Raw genomic sequence first — 22,270 nt, forward strand, 5'->3', positions numbered from 1 at the left:
TTAAAATAGATCGTCCATTTCTTGTTTTATTGTTTTATTTCATAGAAGCCATGCATTGATATAATAGCAATTAACAACAACATTGTTATCTGAACGTTGAGTTTAATAGTTTAAGATATTTGATCACATATGAAAGAGGAGGTTAAAATTCCCGTTTAAGCAACCGTATATGAGTGCTACCTTTTATTTCATTGAAATAATAAATATACAAAAATATTGCTGGAATAGTTTTTTCGTCTCAAAAGTAACTCAAGATAGAGTTGGAATCCCCCGGAGCGCGGCTTGGAAAAGGGCTCTTCTCTGCTTAGCACTGCCGTGCGCCTACAGTATATGGAAAATGGAGGTGAAATATTTACGATGTTATTTTTCCTGCACAAAAGCCCTGTCCCTTTAATAACAAAAAAGCGCAGACCGAGCCAGCCGTATGTCGTCACTTCCTCGATGAGGTCGGACCGGGAGTGTAAAATTACGCTGGGTGAGGGGGGGGGTTGGATTTTTTTTTGTTTTGGTGGCTTGGCACAAGGTTGAGTCCTATAATTACCGAGATCTGAAACTCATAATGAAGATGCAGATGCCGCTGGTTCATTTTACTGTGCTGTGTTTTTTATACGTCCTCTCCGTGGCTACTGGAGAGGGGCTTGGCAGAGGTGAGGTGTGCTATATTTTGGTTATGAATGTTGAATTCATGTTGGTCGGCAGTGCGTTTCACTGAAGGCATCACTGCATGTCTGTTACAGAAATCTTTATGAACCTTGTGTGGGTGAGAGAGAGAGACGAACCGTTTTTTTTTAGTTAATAGTTATTCTCCGAAAATCGTGAAATTCATACTACAGTTCTACTAGTGAGATCCATGTACAGTAGTAGCATGTAGATTTCATTTGAGACTGAAGAGGTGAACTAATCATGTTTTCTGGTGTATACGTAAAATCCTTCGTGAAATATCTATTACGCTCGCATGTACTGTACTAAAACAAAATTTTATCGCCTCTTGCATACTCACACTCACGAATCCTTAATGGCCTGGCTGATGAGTTACAGTGTTGTGAAAGTAATTAGGGATACGTTTAAGACATTTGTAACAAATCGTTTACGCAAACAGTCCAACATGTAACACACACTGCGAGACTTCCACGACAATGCCAGCAAATTAAGTTCAAAAAGTGTTGTCTAATGTGCTGTTGATGGAAATCCGATTCTCTTTGCGTCAAAAATAAGTAGTTTCGCTGCAAAACATACCTGGTTATCTCCTTTTAAATGCTACCGTTTTTTTTTTCTTCATTTGTACTCTTTTCTACAATAAAACTTCACCATTCATGTGATTCTACAGTTCGACCATAAATGAAGGGAGGTCATCAGACTTTCTTATTTTAGGACAGACGGTTTGATCTTTATTTAATAAAGTAAATCAGATTCATTTAGGACATGAGAACGGTTACAAACGTGAGCAGGCCGTTGCTGAGCATTTTTGTTGGATTATTGTTACTTTTTCAAAACCTAAGCACACTGACCTGCTCCTCAAAGTGCAGTTGTCCTGCGGGTTTCTAATGTCCCGTGAATATGCTGAAGACTGTAAAACCAGTGGAATGAGCTTGGCCATCACAGTTAAGGAAAGGTAGGTTCCATGAGGGGCTAACCAGCTTGGGTAAAAGGAAAGCTCGATAGCAGTGCCTATGGAGGCTGCCAGATATGCACTGGTCCTTCATCATTTACGTCCTCTTCCTCAGTGTTTTAAGCCTCCTCTCGGTGGAGACTGATCTCTTTCCTGCAGCTGGTGGAGAACAGAGCCCTGACAATAAGTGCACAGCGGGAAAGGCAACCTGTTCTGTAGAGAGGAAGGGGTAATCTACTGTGAGAATACAATGTGATATACAAAACTGAAATACAGGTCTAGGAGTGTCGCAAAACACTAAAGGCCCGTCAAGCTAGTGAATAAGATCATTGTTGTACCTGGAGCTGTCACTCAGTCAGGTTTTGTAGTAACAGAACAGTGGCTGTGAAAGGTATTCATTGCTATTACTTTGTCCAGCAGACACTTCAGTGCAAAATGACCTATTTATACAGCTAGGTTTCTTACTGAAGAAGTCTCTGGGAAGTTCTGTGCTCAAGGGTACAGCAGCAATACCTCGCACAGGAACTAAAACTACTACCTTACAGTGAGCAGCCCGGAGGCCTCAACACTGCTCCTCACTGCTGCCTCAATCTAAAACAGCACTGGAACTCTGGGAGACCTCCTCTTGCTTTCTTTGAGTTCATTAAAGAAGGAAGCATATCTTCATAAGCTCTTTCAGCACGTTTTCCCCCACTGACTGCATTTTTATGTGTGTGACTCTTCTAAGCGGTTTTGGTTTGATCTTGCTAGTAAACTATTAAAATAGTTCCTGAAATGAATTCTCCAAGCTGTTAGCAAGTGTACTGGAGCAGTTAGCAAGTGTACTCTTAGCAAGAGGTAACTGGTACGGCGCACAGTGCACTGAAAGCCATTTACTAGTATTGCATTCAAAGGATGGTTACGGTATCAGTCAAAGCCATCTTGCTGAAGCCTTTGAAGAACTTTTTCCCTCATTCCGGTCTAGGTGCTTTGGCTACTCTTTTGTTTTTTTTTTAAAGACCAAAGAGAGTAAAACTCCCTCTGAGCTTGTGCCAGCTTGACTCCACCACTGGCAGAGGGATGATCCCACTGTTCCTGTTGTTCTGCAGGGTTTGGCGATAATATTCACTGGAGGAGTCTGGAGGATGGCAAAAGGGAAGCAGAAGCCAGGTAAGAACATGAGACGCCCCAGCCAGCCAGTTCGGTATATAGTCGCCAATTGAACCCTGGATCTCATGCAGCCAGTGTATTGGTTTCAACTGCATGGCAGGGTAGCTTGTTCAACACCCCCACCACTCTTTGTGTGAAGAAGTGTGTCCTGTTCTCGATTTTACAGGCACTTTTTCCCCATTGTTTCCACTGTGATCCGCTGGTTTGTGTTGGCCTGGTCCCCTTTGTAATATTCTCTCTTTCCAGACGAAAATATTTAGTTCTTTTAGCCTGTCGATGTGGCACATGTTAAGTCTGAGAATGTATCTGGTCACTCTTCTTAGGACTGATTCCAAAGCAGCAATATTTATTTTTGTAAGAAAGAAAATTGTACACAATATTCTAAATGAGGTATTAGTTGATTGTTGTACAAGGTTGGCATACAATTCCTCCATTTAAACTCTACACTTCAAATAAGATATCCTAACATTATTTAATTAGAACTATATAATTTATATACTACATTTACCCAAAAAATACCAAAGCTCTTGTTATTGTATAAACTTAAACATCATTCACCCCTTGTTTAATATTGAGTAGAAGAGCAATACAAGGTATCATTCAAGGGTATCGGCTTCCACAACTGGGCTGGGCAGCTTGTTCCAGGGTCCTGCAACAACTTATTAGATGCACAACTTCTGAGTTTCCACCCGCGTCCCCTTTCTTTAATTTTCACTGTCGATCTTTGCAAGATGGACATCTTTAAATATTTACCCCTTCCAAATTGCTTGTGTATACAATTTTAAAAAGATTGAATATAAATTAATTTTTAAGAAATGATCTGAGCTAGACTTAAGAGGGAAACTAAGAGTTGAAAGGAATAGGGTGCTTATCTTCTGTGCCAGCCGCTGTATTAGAACATGAAATTCATAGATCCGCTCGCACTTATGGCATGCTGCACTTGAAGTGCAGTGGACACCAGTTTTGATCCGAATATTTTCATTTCAACGGAGTAATCGGATCAATTTGTGAAATAGGAGCTTCTGGCTGCATGTTCAATGAGAGTCCGAGAGCTCCTGTATTTCTCGAGGACAATGCAACATACAGGAGTTCTCCCTGCTGGAAAAGTCAAGTTCACTCCTTTCAGCTGCATCACAGTTGGTCCACTTGCTTTCGCATAACCTCTGTCGTTCTCAAAAAAGCCTCAACATACTGTATGATCTTGGTTGTCAAGAGACGCGGGTGGAAAGGGTGAGAGACTTCCCTTTGGGATCTAGTGTTCATCTCTGTCACCTGCTGCAGTAACCCAATACTTTGAAGCACAGGCACTGTACTGTAGGTTGCTTTCTTCTTTGATGTAATCCTTTTATGTCTGTACTTAATGCAGTACTCATGATAGGATTACAGATGTCCAAAACAAGCACGATAACAGACAGCTAGACAATACAGCAACTGGGACACAATAAAGTGCCTTTTGTGACAAGATGCTGCAGAGTGGACTGGGATGTACTTGTAAGTGATGATCAGTGACCACGTGGTCTGACTGTGTGTTCTGTGTCCTCGTGTGCAGTGGCCTGCCCCTCATGGTCATCATACACAAGTCCTGGTGTGGAGCCTGCAAAGGTAATATTTTATACAGCGCCTTTCATGAATCATCAAGGCGATTTACAGTAAAACATACCAAATGCAAAGACACGAGAAATGCACAGGTGCATGTTTGAATACATAAAACAAAATTAGACGTGGGATAAAAGTGTTTTTTATGATGGGTTTTAGAAGATGTGCCCACTACTGTCCTTCCTTTCTTCTGTAAGCCTGTCGGCTGTACAGTCTTTCTGCAGTTCCCCCTGCAATTCCAAAGCAACACATGAGTAAATTAGCATGCTGCTGTACAGGAAGGACAGCAAGATTACAAATCAGAGGAGGCCATACAAGTTACAGGTAGCAATGTGAAATGTAAGAAACAAAACAGAGATAAGTGCAATGTATTTCCTAATTCTTCCTGAGCATTATTTGATGTGCTGTCTTTATAAACTCACCTTCTTATAAAATGTTCATTTCTTTTGTATTTTGAAATAAACTACTTAAACAATTTACAATCTGTTTACACTTATAATTTTGCAAAATAACTTTTACGCACCCTCTGCCCTAGTCAGTTCGTCCTTCTTAATCTGGCATCTGGATATCTGAACTGATCCGGAATTCTTGAGCTCCTTCTGGTCGCCCACACTGAATTGTCTGCTGCTTGTGTTGGGTTATAGCATTACAGGAATCTTTATTTTGATGGAAATCACAGTACATAAATGTGCCCATATATTATTGATCTGACAGGTGGTGAACGCAGAGGTGAGGTTTAATTTTCCTTTCCCTATTCGTGTCTCAAAAGCCCTGAAGCCCAAGTTCGCTGAGTCTAAAGAGATTTCTGAGCTGGCCCACAACTTTGTCATGGTCAACCTTGAGGTGAGGGTACCGCCATCCGGGTTTTCATTTGGTATCTAAAAGAATACATGGTTCACAAATAGGATTAATAAACAGTCGGTTTGAGATTATATGAAATGGTTTCAAGTTGCAACAGGTAGGTAAGACGCCTGTCTAGCTGCGCTCTGGTTTAGAATGGTATGTGGCCAGCTGAGAGACTGGAAAGAATTCCCATGAGTACTGGTATCAGTAAAAAGCTTATAACCCACCTAAAATATATCACTGAATTTCTTTTTTTTCTTCCTCAAAGATCAATAGATAACAATCTGATCAATTTGCAAGACTTGGTACCTTTGCATGATGTTATCAGTAGCTACAATGTTACGAGTCTTTTCCCTGTCAGAATAGTTTGTTTTTCTCCCCCAGTTTTCCCACCTTTTAAGGTGTTGTGTTGAGAAGGTAGTGAGGGGTTGCTGCCCTTGGATGAGCGAGTGATTTTACCTCACAGCAGGAAGCTAATGAAATGAAACTGCTTCACGCTCGCAGGATGAAGAGGAGCCCAAAGATGACGCTTTCAGCCCAGATGGAGGCTACATTCCCAGAATTCTCTTCCTCGGTAAGAGACTTGCCGACAGGCGTTCAACAGAAACCCACTGCTGAATTCTGCTGTGTCCCAGAAGTCGCGTGGAGCCCTAGGCCTTTCCGCCAGGACTGCACTTTAGTGACGTACAGTAGAGCAGGTGTGTCCTTGGGGTACACAAGCATTCGAGGTTGTACTGTGACAGAAAGGGTATTGGGACAGCCTCGCATGACATGACTCATTAATCATAGCTCCCTGTCTAAATATCAAATACTTTCTTTCCATGTACAAGATAAAACTTAGGTTAACAAACACTCATCGGTAGAAATGGGGTACTCAGTTAATGAACTAATAGCTTTATGTCCACACTTTGCAACTAGAATACATGTGTATCTGAAGCAGCCTAATGAATTTTTTACATAAAATACCATGAGTTTTAAAACTGTAAAAAAAAAAGTTGTTTTACTTTATTCAACATACACTTGAATATTTCATTCTCTGTGGCAGCTTCACTCCACTTTGATAGCTTAGAACATGAAACGTCACCTTGTTGCAAGGAATTTGGGGTATCGGCTCTCATGTAGACTTACGGGGAGGGCATGTAAAGGGCTCATTGGGGGAGCCCGTGAGCACCCTTGTTAAACAAGCTAGAAATGAGACGCTTAGCTCTTGCAGACCCCTGCAGGAATGCACATATGAAGGCCACAAGACCGCAGGTGTGGATGTTGGGTCACGTCCTTAGTGCAGATGACGAGCCCTTTGAAAGTCACAATTAATTACAACACCCTAGTCCTTGCTGATTAAGTAACTGCATTATATGGGTCCTTTAGGCGACCTACATTCATCTTTACATCCAAAATACATGCTCACAGCTGCACTGAAAATCGGCAAAAAGGTATGTCATTGGACATGAAAGGAAATGATAAATGTGTGCTCTGAATTTGAACAGCTTGTGTGCTTTGTCTATAAAACAATATTACAGTTATTCTTTTTTAGTGCAGGAATATGATTTAGCCAACATATTAATAGTCCTCTTTGTTTTTGTTATTTAATTTATATATGTATGTTTTTTCATAAAACACCTCTTTGCTTTGGTTTTTTTTCAGACCCCTCTGGCAAGGTGCACCCGGAGATAACCAACAAGAATGGGAACCCCAACTACAAGTACTTCTACAGCAACGCTGACCAAGGTAAGGTGGGCATCATCCTGGTCTCCGCTGGCTCTTGGCTTTCTGCTTTGGAGCTAAACGGCGACGGTTCCAAATTTTCCAGGTTTTCCCAGAGGCTCAACCGGTAAGGGCGCTACCTTTAGCACAGGTGGAGCTTTGAGATCCAGGTGTCGTGGGTCCGAGCCCCAGTTATGACACTAGCTAACTGTGACCGGGATTGGGATTAGTCAAACAGGGCAGTCTTCGTGACACAGCGACCCCTTGTGGCACCACTGGTACTTGCGGGCATGCAGTGCTGTCTGTGACGGGCACGCCTCTCCTCCAGTCAACACTGAACCTCTTGTATTGGGAGGCGGGGCCTGTGACGCGTGGAAGGGGCGTGGCTTGTATGTGAGCGGAGTCAGAGGGTTGTTCCTGCACGTCCTCATTCTCTCCCGTGTGCGGCTATGGGGTTGGTAGGCGTGAGCAGAGACAACACACGAAACACAACTGGCTGTTTCAGGTTGGCTCTATACTATGTAGTAAAACAACTCTACATTCATATTAAAAATAGCCACTTGACACGGACCTGGCCATAAACCTTTAGGATTTCACATGTGGAAACGACACTCAGGAGCTCGGTGAAAAGCAATGCAGATTTCCCTGGAATGGAAGATTTTTCTGGTGTGTATCAAAACATACTTTTAAAACTTTATTAAAAAATATCATAACTTGGTAGGTCTAGTGAAAATGATAGTATGTGAAAGACGGACTCGGAAGCGAAGGTGTGCATTATCCTGACTGACCAGTAGGTGGGGGGAGTGCTCCTTGAGGAGATGGGGCGTGTTGGCTGTGCTCACGGTGCTGTCCGTCTCTCCCCTGTCCGGTGCTCTGCAGTCGTGGCCGGAATGAAGGAAGCCCAGGGGCGGCTGACGGGAGATGCCTTCCGACAGGCCCACGCTGCGGACGAGCTGTAGACACACGGCCCTGCGCCGCCGCCGCCCGGGGCGGTGGGGGGCGGGGCGTGGGGGGGGGGAGGAGCCAGGGAGCCGGCGGCGCGCCCGCTGTGGGCCAGTACGCGCACGCAGCCGGATCCTTGCAGCCGCGTCGCCAGAGACCCCCCCCCCGGTACAAGGCGCAATTGAAAACCTACCGAGACCCGCATCTCCCCCAGGGCTGCCAGCAGACCCAGCCAACCCACTAAACTCCAGCTCGCTGCTGTCAGTGAGGAACTGAAGGAAAAGCTCTCCATGTCACTAGTAGGCGTCAAGGGCGATGAAGTCTGTAGTTCCCCCTTACAGGGAGAACACGTTGCATTTGAGTTCATTTTTGTATCAACCTTTTCTAAGCCAGTGTTGTACTGCTAGGGTGTTATCTACCGTTGACTGACAAACTGCAATAAGGTTTATAAACCCCGTGCTTATGTTTTTAAAAGATTGTTACCTCGAAGCAGTTGTTCTTATGCAGACCTGTTATGTTTGAAGTTTCTGGACTGTGAGATGAAGAAATGTGATTTTTAGCAGAGCCACATGTCATAACTACACGAATTCCGTTTTTTTTATAAAGCAAAGCCAATAGGACTTTTGAAAACAACGCTACATATAAATGTATCTTTTTAGCGCTGCTGTCTGAATGTTAAAACTGGTTTGTGTGGCCTTATGAGAACTAAACCTCACTGGAATAATGGCCAGGTTTAGTTTCTTTAAAATACAGCTGCTTTTTGTATTTTATTTGTGGGAAGACGTTTTCTCCCGATTAAAATGTCCAGAAATTAAAACAAATGCTTTACTGTAAATGAGGAAGCCGTCCTAAGATAAATAATCTCAATATTATCATTAACAAACTATGTTTAATTTTAACTCCTGTGATAAAAACCACAATGTCAAAGTCACAGTGTTGTGATTACTTTGGCTAGCATTGACATCGTTCAGGCAGTTGCAGTAAGAGGTATGTAGTATTACTCACCATACTGCTTCATCAGGATATTAATTGTGTGAGCAGAAATAATCATTTACTAATTTATTGACTCCTGAATTCCAGACTTGCTCTGGTGAAAACACCCTCTTCTTGGGAAGCCAAATGTGAAAGGCCTGTCTGGTGTCTGTTTTCATTGGCATGGCAATTATAGTGCATGTTTAAAACCTTTTTAATTTCAACCGCATCCAAAAAATGTTTTTTTTCTAACAGTCATTGCACTTTCGATTCTTTGTGTTAAACTACAGACGTAGTGTGCAACCTGTGATTTATACCTAAATTCCTGAGCTTTGTATCCCTGTCTCTCCGATGGGCATGTGAGTATTGTCTGCAGTGAAGGGTGGTCTTGTTTCTTTTTATATGGCTGACTGTACAATAAAGTTTTGAACAGAAAGGGTTCACCTTGTGCTTTGCTAATGTCCAGGTACAAGATTTTTCACACTGTGTAGGTTATCATTGCTGACTCTTATTTTCATATGACTGCAGAGAAGTTGAATAATAATCGCTTACACTTACAGTATATAGTGCTTTTCTGGACACTCCTGTCAAAGCTCTTTACAGGTAATGGGGATCCCCTCCACCACCAGTGTGCAGCCCCACCTGGATGATGTGACAGCAGCCAGAGTGTGCCAATACACTCCCCACACACCAGCTCTCAGTGATAAGGCCAGTTCAGAGATGGGGATTACTAAAAGGCCATGATTGGTAAAGGCCAGGGTGGGTAACACCCCTATTCTTTTTAAGAGACACCCTGGAATTATTAATGACTACAGAGCACCAGAACCTCTGTTTTGCATCTCATCCAAAGGACGGCGCCTTTTTACAGTATAGTGTCCCCGTCGCCATGCTGGAGCATTAGGACCCACACAGACCGCAGGGTGAGGGCCCCCCTACTGGCCCCACTAACACCTCTTCCAGCAGCAACCTTAGTTTTTCCCAGGAGGTCTCCCATCCAGGTACTGGCTGGGCTGGGCTCACACCTGCTGAGCTTCAGTGGGGCTGCCAGTGGTGAGCTGTCGTGTGATATAGCCACGCTACCAGTCGAGCTGTGCTTTTTCTACAATGTCAATTCGAAGGCATTCTAAGGCGTTTTTCACTTAAGCTCGCCCCTAAGCAGCTGTCCCTGGCTTCCAGCCAGCTGGCCTCACACCAAACGGCCCCTCCACTTGGCGAGAGTGATGATGAGGGAGTGTCTGGGTGATGTGTTATTTATTGCCTGCAAAGAGTTCCCGAGGTTTAATAGACGACTGAGCCTGTTTTGTCCACACGGTGGCGCCGCACATAGTAATGGACCTGGAAACGCGCAGAGCAGTTTCTACTAGGGGGCGACCAGACCCGGAGTGCGGAGCAGCTAGCTCTCCTTCTCTCTTGCAAGTCCGGGAGAGTGAGCAGGGACGTCCGCGACAGAGTGTTCTCGTCCAATGTGACCGATCCCGCTCATCGGCAGAATCGCCCGAGAGTGATTCTCGGGGAAGGTGATGACTGAACACTTTTCGTAACCTGGATATATTGTGACTCAGCGCTTTCGAGTTTTTGAAGAGCTCTTATAAGTGTTACTTAAATCTGGAGATAGATGAAACGTCAGATACCTTTTTGACAAGCCCCCTCCCCGCGTATTTTCTACAGTTTTCCCAGAATGTTGTTGCTTGTTTTTTGTTGTTTTATGTTATAAAAGAAACACGATTTAAGCGAGCAGGGCTAGTGCTTTCCCAGACCTACACCCGAGACTCCTGCGGCTTAGCCTAGATTTTCTTTTTTAGTCTCCAAGTTGTATAATGGCATCCTTGTGTGGTGTTTTCCTGCTTCGTGCAGGGTGCTATAGGTGCAGACCGCTGGATTGCAGGAGTCTGGTACAAGCTATTCAGCCGTGCTGCTGAAGCCAATACTGTGGTTTATTTCAAGACAGCTGGACAAGATTTTCACATCTGTTATGTGCTAAAAACTAAACCAGTCAGAGTTGAATTCTGTTATATATGTCTGTGGCTACTGGTCATAAGTAATAGTAAAAGGACTGCAGAAAAGTCCCTTTAGAAATGCTTATAGAAATAACAAAAATCACTTTAGGTCTGTTAATATACAGTACTGTTCCGCTCATGTGTGTTGGAAGGTGATGTACAGTATATGGCTCGTCTGATGCCTGTAAGAGCTACAGGTAGCCTTTACAGTTAGAGAATAGGAGTTGTATTTGTTTGAGAAAATTATAATTGCACCTTTTTATTTCCTATTACAAACAAACATTTATCTGCATTATTGTAATATATTTATAACCTTCATAAACTTGACTGATGATACCATTTCTTTATTATTTCCTTTGAATTATTCCATACATTCAAAAAAATTAATCATCACAACGACAGGTGACAATACAGCCCGTGTGAATGTCCCCTTTCGAAAATACATTCAGTTGGTACGCTCCTGACAAAAGCAGAAAAGTTAGACAAGTTCTTCGAGAACAGAAATAACTGAAAATCTTAAAACTCTTAAGATGAGCTAAAAAAATCAGGAACCTCCTCAACCTTTGTTTCAAGATGTCTTTTTTTAAAATAGGTAATGCAATGAGGTAATGTTTAAATAATTTAGTTAATATAATTAAACATTGATAAGTCATTTGTTCGTAGTCTGAATGTTTCTCACCCTTGTGTTGACAACAGCTGTGAATCATATGTGACATTTTACGAACTGCCCCACAAACACAAGAGGTTGCAGCCAAAAACATTTTTACAACAATAAGGAAAAGTTTCTCCTGCGTTTGGCAGGTACAGACATCTGGTGGACCTCAAATAACAAAGACTAGACAAAGACTACAAGGGGACATGATCCAAGCATTCAGAATCCGCAAAGGCACCGACAGAGTCACCACAGAGGACTGCCTCAGAACCGACGGTGAAACACCGACCCGATTCAGAGTAATGACTGTCTTTCAGGTCGGTTCTCTAAGACCCCGCCCAGTGCGCAAAGCACTTTTACTAGTGTCTCTCCTGTGCATGGAATTCACTCCAGCTGTGCGTCTACACTTAAAAATGTCCAGCTCTTATGCATCCATACCGCAGGGTGTGGGCCATCGGATCAAGAGAGCTGTCCCGGCAAGTTGGGGAGCTGGGGGTCACAAAGATATATACTGAGGCACTGAAGATGCTATGCATGAGCTTAGAACTGGCAGCATCTGCTGCGCCTCCAGTGCCTCTCAGCGTGGAATATGACATTTAAACATCACATATCTAGTTACAATCCGGAAATGAAAAATGAACACATTTACAAAGGCATTCTCACACAGTGACATATAACATTTAACCACAATTCTGCTGCGTAGGTTTGTATCTATAGTACATGGATATGGAATTGTACTATGTAAATCAGAATATAGTGCTCGGCAGGTGGAGTCATTGTAACAACTCGCAGAGGTCGATGAACAAAGAATTGAGTCCACATATTAAATCATAGTTTGAAGCCCGACAGCACAAAACCAGCACTAGCTGAAGCTATGGTCCACATTCACTGGTTACAGAACAAACGTGAAAATATGTAGCACCATCCCAAATCCTTCTTGTTCCACCGTATTACTGTAACAGGCTCCTTCATACTGACAGGATGTTTGCAAAGCGCTGAAATGGTTTGCATTTTTTCTTTAGTGTCTCGGCAGTGAGGTTTTTCCAAAGGCAAGCACTCAAAGTACAGTACATGACTGATGACAGTGATGCATCGAAGTAACACCAACAAAATCGCAGTCTGCCGAAATGCCGGCTGGTGGCCTGCTTTACGTCCAGCGTTCTTCCCTGTTTTAAGGACGCGTTCCTCTTTCATCGCGGCTAGCCTCCACCAGCTCACGTTCAGCACAGCTGGGTCCTCATGTTGCGCGCCAAGTACGTTGCGGATCAAGTACAGGGCGCGGAGCAGTGAGTCACCGTGTTCGGGGTGCTCTTCCGCACCGAGCTGCTCACGCTGAAATCTGGCCTGCTGCTGATGGAGCTGCCCTTCATGGAGCCTTTGATGGAGCTGCAGTTCCACTTGTAAATGGAGATGACCTTGTGGCCACAGCACTCCTTGGTTATCAGAAAGAGCTTCTTCAGCACTGCCTTCCTGAGCAGGATGTAAACCCAGGGGTCCAGAATTTGGTTCCAGGTCGCCATTCGGACAGCAAGGAGCATCCTTTCATAGCTGCGGTCATCCTGGGTTTGAGTGCTCCCTATTATAACATTGACCTGCACGAGCAACAACAAAAGAACACACAAAAAAAGCATTGGTGACGATGTATAATGTGGCTCTGGATTTGACCCACAGTACAGTCAGTACAGTGTGAATCACCACAGCTGCTGGTTTGGACCAGTCAAGTGTCAGAAAGGATCTCAGATTTATTACGTTACAACTCCATGACTCAGAACCACAGATCTCTGACTTACAGCCAAATTTAAGAGCTTCATAGCCAAAACTGTCTGGCCCTCTTTTGTGAGAAAACAAATGGTCACAACTTATCAGTTTGCAGACCATGAATAAAAAGAGGTGCTTACTTTTCTCCCTTGGAATACATGCTATAGTGTACAGTCCAGGCTAGAGGGAAGCGGTGGTTAGGGTTGAGATCCCTGGTGAAACACTGCTGTTGTACCGTTGAGCTTACCCATATTGCTCCAGTAACGTGCCCATCTGAATGAATGGGTACAAGTTCAAGCTGCACTGGGTAGAAATACCGGTCAAATAAACTTTGTGGGTTTCGCTTTGGCTTATGTTTCACATTCTCCGTCAGGAAAGAAAACAAAAGAGGTCCAGCTCTGAATATTCAGCTCCCCCTGGAGTGTGATTTCTAAGCTCCGGAGTGAAGTTAAGCTGGAGCATGGCTGGTGAGTGTTTTACAGAGATGCAAATAGCTGTTTGACAACAGACAGGAAGTGAAAAACTGAATTTCCAGGGTCAGCAGGCGAGTAAGGAAACAAAAGGTGTTCCGGTGTAGGACAGCACTGTATTGTCATCATATCAATAACACAGCCCATAGATCTTTCTTCAAAAAAGTGAAACATGATTTAACATGATTATCTATTTGGAGTTTGCCTGGTCTCCCATGTCTCCTCTGGGTTTCCTCTCACCTCCCAAAGACATGCTGTGTAGGCTAAGTGGTGCATCTCAGTTGTGTGTATCCCTGCGACAGACCCACCCAGAGTCCCACCCAGGGTGTCCCACCTGGCCTTGCGCCCTAAACTTGTGGGACAGGCTCCGGGTCGCCACAACCCACATCAGGAATAAGCAGCTTTCTCATCCTGGACGGATGGATGCCGTTGTAAATTATATTCCAATTAACATCTGTTTTAATCACCCCAACTATCATTTGTGTCAGTACCAATGCTAACAGGTCTGCGACTGACAGATCGCAGACATAAAGCTCTAATGAAAAACATTACTTAACACAAATTTTAATGAATAAGTAATCAAGCGGGACCATTAAACTAAATGGGCGGGATGATTCTTGGCAGCTCAGAACAGGAAACCAATTCTATCTACAGGGAAAAAGAAATAAGCTGCTTTCAAAAAGACCCCTACTGCAGCCTTTGGAAGGTCACTTCTAGCAATTTGTCTGCCATTAAGCCACAATATCATATCTGTGCTCTGGATACAAGACCTGTGCTTGGTAGCTGAAGCACGTTTAAAGAGAACACCAACAACGTCAAACGCAATCAAAGTTAATGTCTTTCCCCTGTTAAAAACAATATGTTCGAAATCTTGCTGCCCTTCGGAACTCTAGACACAGAGAAGGTGGAATCATTTTCCGCTTTACTGATCCAAACAGAACCGCTGCCACTTGCAGGAGCTCGTTTGAAGTTGCCTAGGAAGGCCTGTGGGTCTTGAAGCTACTTTGTCTCGAGCCAGAGGGGTGGAACGTAGGTTGGACTGACGCCTGCATCACTTTCAAATCCCCCCGTCACTGTGAGCAGAATGAGACAGATGTGTAGAAACAGCTCGATAGCAGCACACCGGAGCAATTAATAAAGTGAACCCCGGATTTATTTTTTAATTACGTCAACAGAATACAAAAATATTTAAATAGCTGTGTTCGACCACCGTACTGGGGCTACTGAGCATCTGGCCAGTGCAATCCATTCCACAGCTGGATTTTGTACTGTCTAGCTCCTTATTTAGCTATTTGCTATCTATCAGGATGTAGTTAGTGGTTACGGTGTTGGTTGTTTAGAAGTACAGCAATGGAGTAGGCTGGTCAGGCCACGGGTCAGGTTTTGCCCTGCTCTTCAGGCTGAATGGCTTCAATAAGAACAGGGCTGTCCGGTCCTGGTCCCGGATGGCCCCAGCCTCACCGGGTTTTCCAAGTCTCTTTGAATCAGCAGCACCTGAAAAGCTGGAAGGAGCTGTCCAAGCAGGTCCGGCTGAGCCAGGAACCAGGTGGTGTAACTCCTTATGAGCTAAGCTGGAATGAAAACCCACAGACCCACCGGACCTCCAGAAACAGGACTGGACACCCCTGAATTAGAGCTCATACGCCCACCCAGTAGAAGTGAGGTATTTAAGGTATAAGGTCACTTCCTCAGGCTATCAGTTTCAGTTTTCATTATGGGCGGTGAAGCATGAAATGAATAATATATCAAGACTGACTGTCAGAGTCAAAGGTATTGATTGTTTCCTGAATGTCAGACCTATTGATCAGCTGTAGAATTGGTTATTATACATCCATTAAGATTTGTAAAGCAAAGATAAACTGGGGATTTTATAAGGTATAGACCTATCATAGAGCATTACAACTCCAAATTGTAACTTATTATTCACCATTCCGCTAATTTTGTTTTAAAATAAGTAATGTGCACACTAGACGTTTGGGAATTTGAAATAATCAATATTTCATCAAGGAGGGGGGGGGGGGATGGAAAGCGTTACATTAGTTTAAATCAGGAGGAACACGTTTGTTGACATTCTTATAGTAAAGGCAAATCAATTATGCTACAGCAAAAAGACGCAAGTTCTCCAGTTTCAAAAAAGGTTTATCCTGCAATCACAGTCATATTTCAGTCTGTAGTTGTAAGACGGGGAGGGGAGATGTGTTGTGTATAATAACCTAATAAAAACCACTTTTAATTTGAAAAATAAAGATGGAGAATCAATACTTAAGTAATTATCACAGCACTTCCTTCACTATATAGGAAAAAAATGAGGCTATAAACAATTAGGAACATGCTATTTTGAATTCATTAAAAAAAAACGCAGAATCTCGCAGTAACAAAGACTATGGTAAATCAATTCAAGGCTAGGATTTTTAGGGGTATAAATACAAAAACACATCTTTAGTGCCAGAGAATGCATCAAACCTTTCTGCCTTGATAACAGATAATCTTGTCTGATGCCTTCAACACCAGGAAACAAGACAGGACATTTAGATACCGTGCCCTCCTTGCTTTCTCCTGTGGCGTACAGTACAGAAAAACAAAATATATACCACTTCACCTCACACACACGTCATATCTCCACTGGAGGACAGACGTAATCTCATTTGACAATGCATAAAAAACTCAATGAAATTAAAACAGCTTAGACTTAAAAATTATCATGTTTAAAATGCACAATTTAATCTTGGTTATAATGCAGAAAAATAAACATTGCACTAGTGAGACGTCATGTAGAATATTTTTTATGATTTTGGTCAATGTTTTACAAAAAAAAACATTACTGCAAGTACAGGTAAGACTGACCAGATGAATTTCGTAGCTCAAAGGAATGTCCCACACTTACAGGCTAAAACAACTGAATTTTTGAGCCTTGAACAGAGAAGACAACAAGGAAACCTGATTCGAATGTCCCTGAAGTACTGGCATAAGAAACGGCTGTGAAACTTGAGCCAGAGGCGAAGGGAGAAACTGAAGGAAGTGGGTTTAGAACTGGGAACTTGAAGCATTTTTGACACAAAGGGTTGTGGGAATCTGGAACAAGCTATCCAGCCATGTTGTTGAAGCTGATTCCCTGGTTTGTCTTAAAAAACATCTGGATGAGAGCCAGGGATCACTTAGCTACTGACACCCAAAAGACCTAGAGGGGCCAAAGAGATGCTGTGTCTTGTCTCGTTCTTAACCTTCCTCATCTTCCTTGGGATTTTTAAAGCCATCTCTAGTGAGCAGTGGTGTGTTCACTTGCATTGACCTCCTTCCCTGTCTTCACCTGCTTCCTGGGGGGAGTGGCAGCAAACAACATCCCTGCCCAGGGCTGCGCTGGTCAGGCAGGCCGAGCTTGAAGCACAGGGACACAATAAAGAGTCAGGCCAACGGCCAATGAGGTCATTCTGACAGCACAAGGCTTAACAAGCACCTGCTGTCATGAGCCGTCAGCACTGAACCACATTTTAACTTATACACTGTCCTAATGATTAACTCTAGGCTCTAGAGGAGAATACTATATTTTATAAATGCATTAAACAATTGAAAAAAAAATACTTTAGTTCCCCCAATCCATGTCCTTGCGCACCTGCAGAAAACACACACCTCTGTTCCTAACAACGCTACTCCGCATTAAGAAATTGCCTCTGTTTTTTTTCTGTAAACTCTTGCATGACCCTTTTACACCACCCTGCACCAATAACCTTAATGTTTCACATTTGTATATATTTGAGAACGGGGAAAAAAACATGCTCTAACTTCAAAGCAAAAGTAGAATTAATTCAAGTGAGGAATGGAAACTAATGGAAAATAAATAGAGCCAGAGGCTGGCTTGTAATTACACTTAATCCAAAGAAATGAGAAACTGCAAACCAGTTGACTCTTTACAGACGACTTGCTGTTGCCCGGGAGTGGAAAAGTATTTCCTTCTCAGCCTATGTCTGACGCATTTAAACTCCAGGTTAAATCTCAAATCGAATGTAAAATAACTCTCCTAATCCTGTCCTGCAATCTTCCATCACTTACCAGTCCCTAAATGTAAAACCCCCCACCCTCACTCGCTCTGACGTGTGGAAGTATTGTGTAAGGGGTGTGCATGTGTCCAGAGTCTCCCACATTGCACCTACTATTAAGATTTTAGTCTTTCGGTGACCAGAAGGACGTCAATGTGCACGTGCGTATTGTTTAAAAGTCATGGATGGTGAGAAACATGGGATTTTACAGTTAACATGAATCCTCCCTTCCAAACAGGCAATTGAAAATTGGAATTTTTTTTCTCGCAATTTCAGTCTGGTTTTGAAACTCCAATTCCCCTGCTTTCTCCTAGCTTCCTCTCCAACCGTATATTTGTTTTGTGTCAAGAGGGCAGGGATGAAAATGAGACTGTGGTCTCTGCTCTTTTTTAATAAAACATATGCACGATGGTGTAACACAAAGAATAAATGTCATTGTTGTTCCACAACGACGCTGGTGAATACTCTTTTTTTTAAGGTGTTTTTTAAAAGCTGCAACCAGACTGAAAGGAAATAAAAATGATCTTCTCCAAAACACTCATTTTAGATGCACACTGGAGAATTTAAAATCAAAGAAACATTTGGAAAAATAAATAAAATATATTTTAACCCCATGGTCCCCCTCATTTACATTTTAATATATTTTCAGCACATACTGACATATATTTCAAATGTATATTTGCATACCAAAATGTGTCTGAAAGGATTTCAAGTACAAGATAGTATATATATATACAGCATACATTAATGCACTTACTTGCATTTTTCAAATGTATTTCAACATTTGTCTGATTCTCCTCTGTGCTACAATATTGCTACATGTGTGGAAAATGTTCTTTCTTGTCATTTTCCAAATGTGTCTCTATTAGGTGGCAGAGACCCAGCCATTTGAAGTGCACCATTTACATCTACTAAAGCAGCTACTGTGAGTGGACTGAATGCACTATACAAGAGGAATAAAATGTGAGATGGCTGGCTAAGCACGAGAAATAGACTGCTATATTTGTTTTTTTCCCTCAGTGCCTGTGAAAATTTGTACAAGACACGCCTGCAATATTTAATATTTATTCACAGGCGTGCTACTTCTTTATCCTGGGACAAAATGTACGCTTAGTACCGTTTGTAATAGAAAAATTCAAAATAACAATATATTAATATTTACTTTAAATCCCTTTTGTCCTCCAGCAAATTTACTTTCTATTCAGGTGAAATATTTCACATCCACAGCAGATTTGAGCTGGATATTCTATCATGTTTCAGTCGATATCGTCGGGTGGAATCTGTTTATCAGAACCACATTTCATTCTGTGCTGAAAAACACAAAGGGGGGTTTAAGTACAACTGCGCTGTTTTCAATGAACCACACTCTTGCTTTGTGAGTTTAAAAAAATCCGTCAGTCTGACTTTCTACTGCACATGGGGGTGTCCAGTAAGAACGGGTATTGCTCATTTCGGGAGAGTGTGCTTATTCGGCGGACCCTGCCAGTGCAAGAGGAATAAAAGCTTGCCAGGAAACAGCAAAACTGCTCTCTAGAGCACCACGGCACGCTGATTTATGTCCGGTGCAGCACATACCAGAGATGATCTACAGGCTCTTACCAGGAAAGGGCCCCAGCAGATGCAGGACACCAGCATGATGGCCAGCAGCTGGCAGATCATCTCGAAGTGGTGGGACGTCCCTTTCCTGTGCCCCTGGTTCTTCATCTTGGAGCGGATGAGGGTGACCCCGGTGACCGTGTTGCACAGGATGGAGATGGCAAGGGACAGCAGGCCCAGGACGGAGAAGAGCATGGGGAAGAAGACGTCCAGCCAGTCGCTCTTGCCCATCTTGAAGAAGCACCAGCTCCCGGACTTCTGCACCTCGTAGGGCTTTCCCGCCAGGATGGGCAGCAGGGCGACCAGCACGGCGGACAGCCAGATCACCGCCAGCAGCTTCTTCATGTGCCTGGACGTGACCTTGGTGGAGTGGAAGATGGGCATGGTGACGCCCACGCAGCGCTCCACCGCCATCACGCTGCCCAGGAGCAGGGGGCACAGCCCGAAGAACACCATGGAGGCCCCGAAGAAGCCGCACAGGACCTTCTGGGGGTCGAACCTCTCCCACTCTTTGTGCAGGCAGTACACGTGCAGCACAATGGAACCGTTGATGAGGTGCCCCAAAAAGTCAGTGACAACCAAGCCGGTCGCGAAGAGCAGGAAGGACGCCTTGGACTTGAGCTTGAAGCGCCGGTAGGCTTTCACCAGGATGAAGAGCGCCAGGCTGTTGGACAGGATTCCCACCGTCATGGAGATGATGGACACGATGACCGACAGCTCCACCCTGGTGCGGGTGGTGTTCGAGGAATTGACCGCGCTGAGTCCCAGCGTGACCGTAATGTTGCCAGACATGGCTGTCTCACGGGGAAGCCTGGAATTATAGAAACAAACAAACAGACGGAATTGTTTCAGGTAAGTCTGCGGGATGGCCTCCTGATCGGAATATCACAACGATCCTTTCATCTTCCAGGGAGAGAGAGCGCCTTCAGATTTCACGCGCTTGAATCACAAAGTACTGTACAAGCACTTGTGAGAGCTTCCCCTTCGAAACCGTCTCCCGAGCAAGCCTGCTTGCCGGCACCGACACTTTGTGAGCCGAACACGACAAAGCCGAGGCTCACTCCCCTGCACTGAACTGGGGGTGGCAACAGCCTGGAGGGGCTTCAATCTCCACAAACTAAGCATTCAACAAACCAAATCATCCATTTCCAGGGTTTCTGTAACAAATCTTGCAAAGCAGTGCTCTCCAGACAATTTCTTACTTGGCTTTTAAAACCACTGGGATTCCATTAGTTCTCATTTCAAGGCACACGGCTTCTAAAATTATTATTTTAAAAGTTGACATGGACAACAGGAACTCCATGTGAAGCATGAGTGTGGCTTGCTAATTAGAATTTTGCCCTTTTGACATTTGAAAGCAGATAAGTGAAAACCACTGGCATTATGACAATATTGGGCAAAACTTTCCACTCTGAGTCACAACACAGTTATAGCTAAATTGTTGCAAAACAGAAAAGGGTCAGAAATTAAAGTTTAATTAACTAAAGGTGCATAGGATCTTGAAGGGATTGCTCAAAGCTTATTCACCGGCTAACTTCTTTGTTCTAAACAAAATAAGACCTAGAAAAACGGCCCACAGAGGCCTTTAAAATTACAATTGATCTTATTTTTTCTCAAACATTTTGATTTCTTCTTTTACATTTCAAAATTGACAGTGTAACTCATAAATTCTCTATCGGGGCAGCCTGATAGGCGTTGAGCTTCTCCACCGATTTCAAATGGGTTTATTCAAAAATGTATTTTTATCAAAGGATTTGTGTCAGATTTTTCTTAAGGTATAGGAGAAGTGAAGTTATTGAAGTATAAACATAGTTTTAGGAAAACACTGAAAACGAACCTATCAAGATATAGTGCAGTATAATCTTTATCTCTTGAACAGTCGTGTCCGTGCTACACACGGTAGTTGTGTATTTGATTTTGATTTGGTTTTCCCAACCAAATGCGAACATTCTTATTAAAAGCTGTTGTTTTTCTAGTTCATTTCTGTTTCAGGAAAAAAAAACCCAAGAATATTTCAATTTACAGGAGTGTCGCAGTCGCACACTTCAGCGATTACTGACCACTGGCCGATGTACACAAAAGCTCAGTGTACTTTCAGCTGTTTAATATTTGTAGTAGTAGGTTGCTTCAACGCACCTTTTTTTTGCTAAACATTTTAACAGCGACACTACAAACATCACAGAAGCTCAAGTATAGTTTACTATAACAGTGTTTTCTGTTTATCAAACCTTAAGCCATTATTTATAAATGGGGAAAAAAAAAATTTAATCAAGGGGAAACTTCACATCCTGCACGATCGAATAGAATGCTTTTAACGCAACTGCGCGATCTTTGTTTTTTTTAAACTTTTTTTTAAAACAAATAACCCAGTTTGTAACCATAGGAGTCAACAAGATGAAACACACTCATCGGAGCGTGTTCAACTTTTCACCGCAGCCATCGACAAGCCAGAAATAAAAAAAAATAATAATCATAATAAATTAAAAAAAAAATACCTTGTACTAGGGCGATCGCCGCGCTCCTGTGCGAGAGCTGTGCTGCGGGCAGCCTGCGTGCGGGTTCGCCTCCGAGCGCCGCTCGCCGTGTGCTCGGCTGCTGCCCAAGTGGCGAGTCTGCGGGACGCGGCGGCTTTATAAAAAGTACCCGATGAGAAAGAGACGTCAGCGCAAACTTGAGCCCAGGCTCCTTATAGCAGACTGCTGAGCGGGCGGCGCGGTGGGGAATATGCGCTTTTTTTTTTCAACAGCGCTCTCCTGCAATCATCGCACCTTTAGAGCGCGGAGACGACCCCCCCACCAAAAAAAAGGCACGACTGCTGCATTTGCATTTAAGTCTCCTTGGTGCCGTGCATGGACCTGACTTGCCCTCCGCAGTGACACTGCTCAGTTCGGAAAGAACTACATGTTGACTCATATTGACTTCCATGACGCTTTCGTGGTGTGATGTAT

At 43.3% G+C, this 22,270-nt stretch overlaps 2 protein-coding genes across 2 annotated transcripts; one reads left to right on the forward strand and one right to left on the reverse strand.

Moving 5' to 3' along the window:
* The first annotated feature begins 485 nt into the window (after positions 1-485).
* On the forward strand, positions 486-9,253 carry txndc12 (thioredoxin domain containing 12 (endoplasmic reticulum)). The gene is made up of 7 exons (XM_088926529.1): positions 486-647; positions 2,698-2,758; positions 4,308-4,360; positions 5,124-5,197; positions 5,702-5,771; positions 6,842-6,925; positions 7,781-9,253. Exons 1-7 carry the CDS (start codon positions 560-562, stop codon positions 7,858-7,860), a joined length of 510 nt encoding a protein of 169 aa, XP_088782655.1. The 5' UTR covers positions 486-559; the 3' UTR covers positions 7,861-9,253.
* A 1,887-nt stretch (positions 9,254-11,140) lies between these two features.
* On the reverse strand, positions 11,141-22,022 carry ptgfr (prostaglandin F receptor (FP)). The gene is made up of 3 exons (XM_088926531.1): positions 21,818-22,022; positions 19,326-20,133; positions 11,141-13,056 (listed from the first exon to the last, which is right to left on the reverse strand). The coding sequence occupies exons 2-3, from the start codon at positions 20,112-20,114 to the stop codon at positions 12,730-12,732; spliced, it is 1,116 nt and encodes a 371-aa protein (XP_088782657.1). The 5' UTR covers positions 20,115-20,133; positions 21,818-22,022; the 3' UTR covers positions 11,141-12,729.
* Between the last annotated feature and the right edge of the window lie 248 nt (positions 22,023-22,270).

The sequence above is a fragment of the Atractosteus spatula genome, chromosome 11 (genome assembly GCF_055471065.1).
Source record: "Atractosteus spatula isolate fAtrSpa1 chromosome 11, fAtrSpa1.hap1, whole genome shotgun sequence".
Lineage (NCBI taxonomy): Eukaryota > Metazoa > Chordata > Actinopteri > Semionotiformes > Lepisosteidae > Atractosteus > Atractosteus spatula.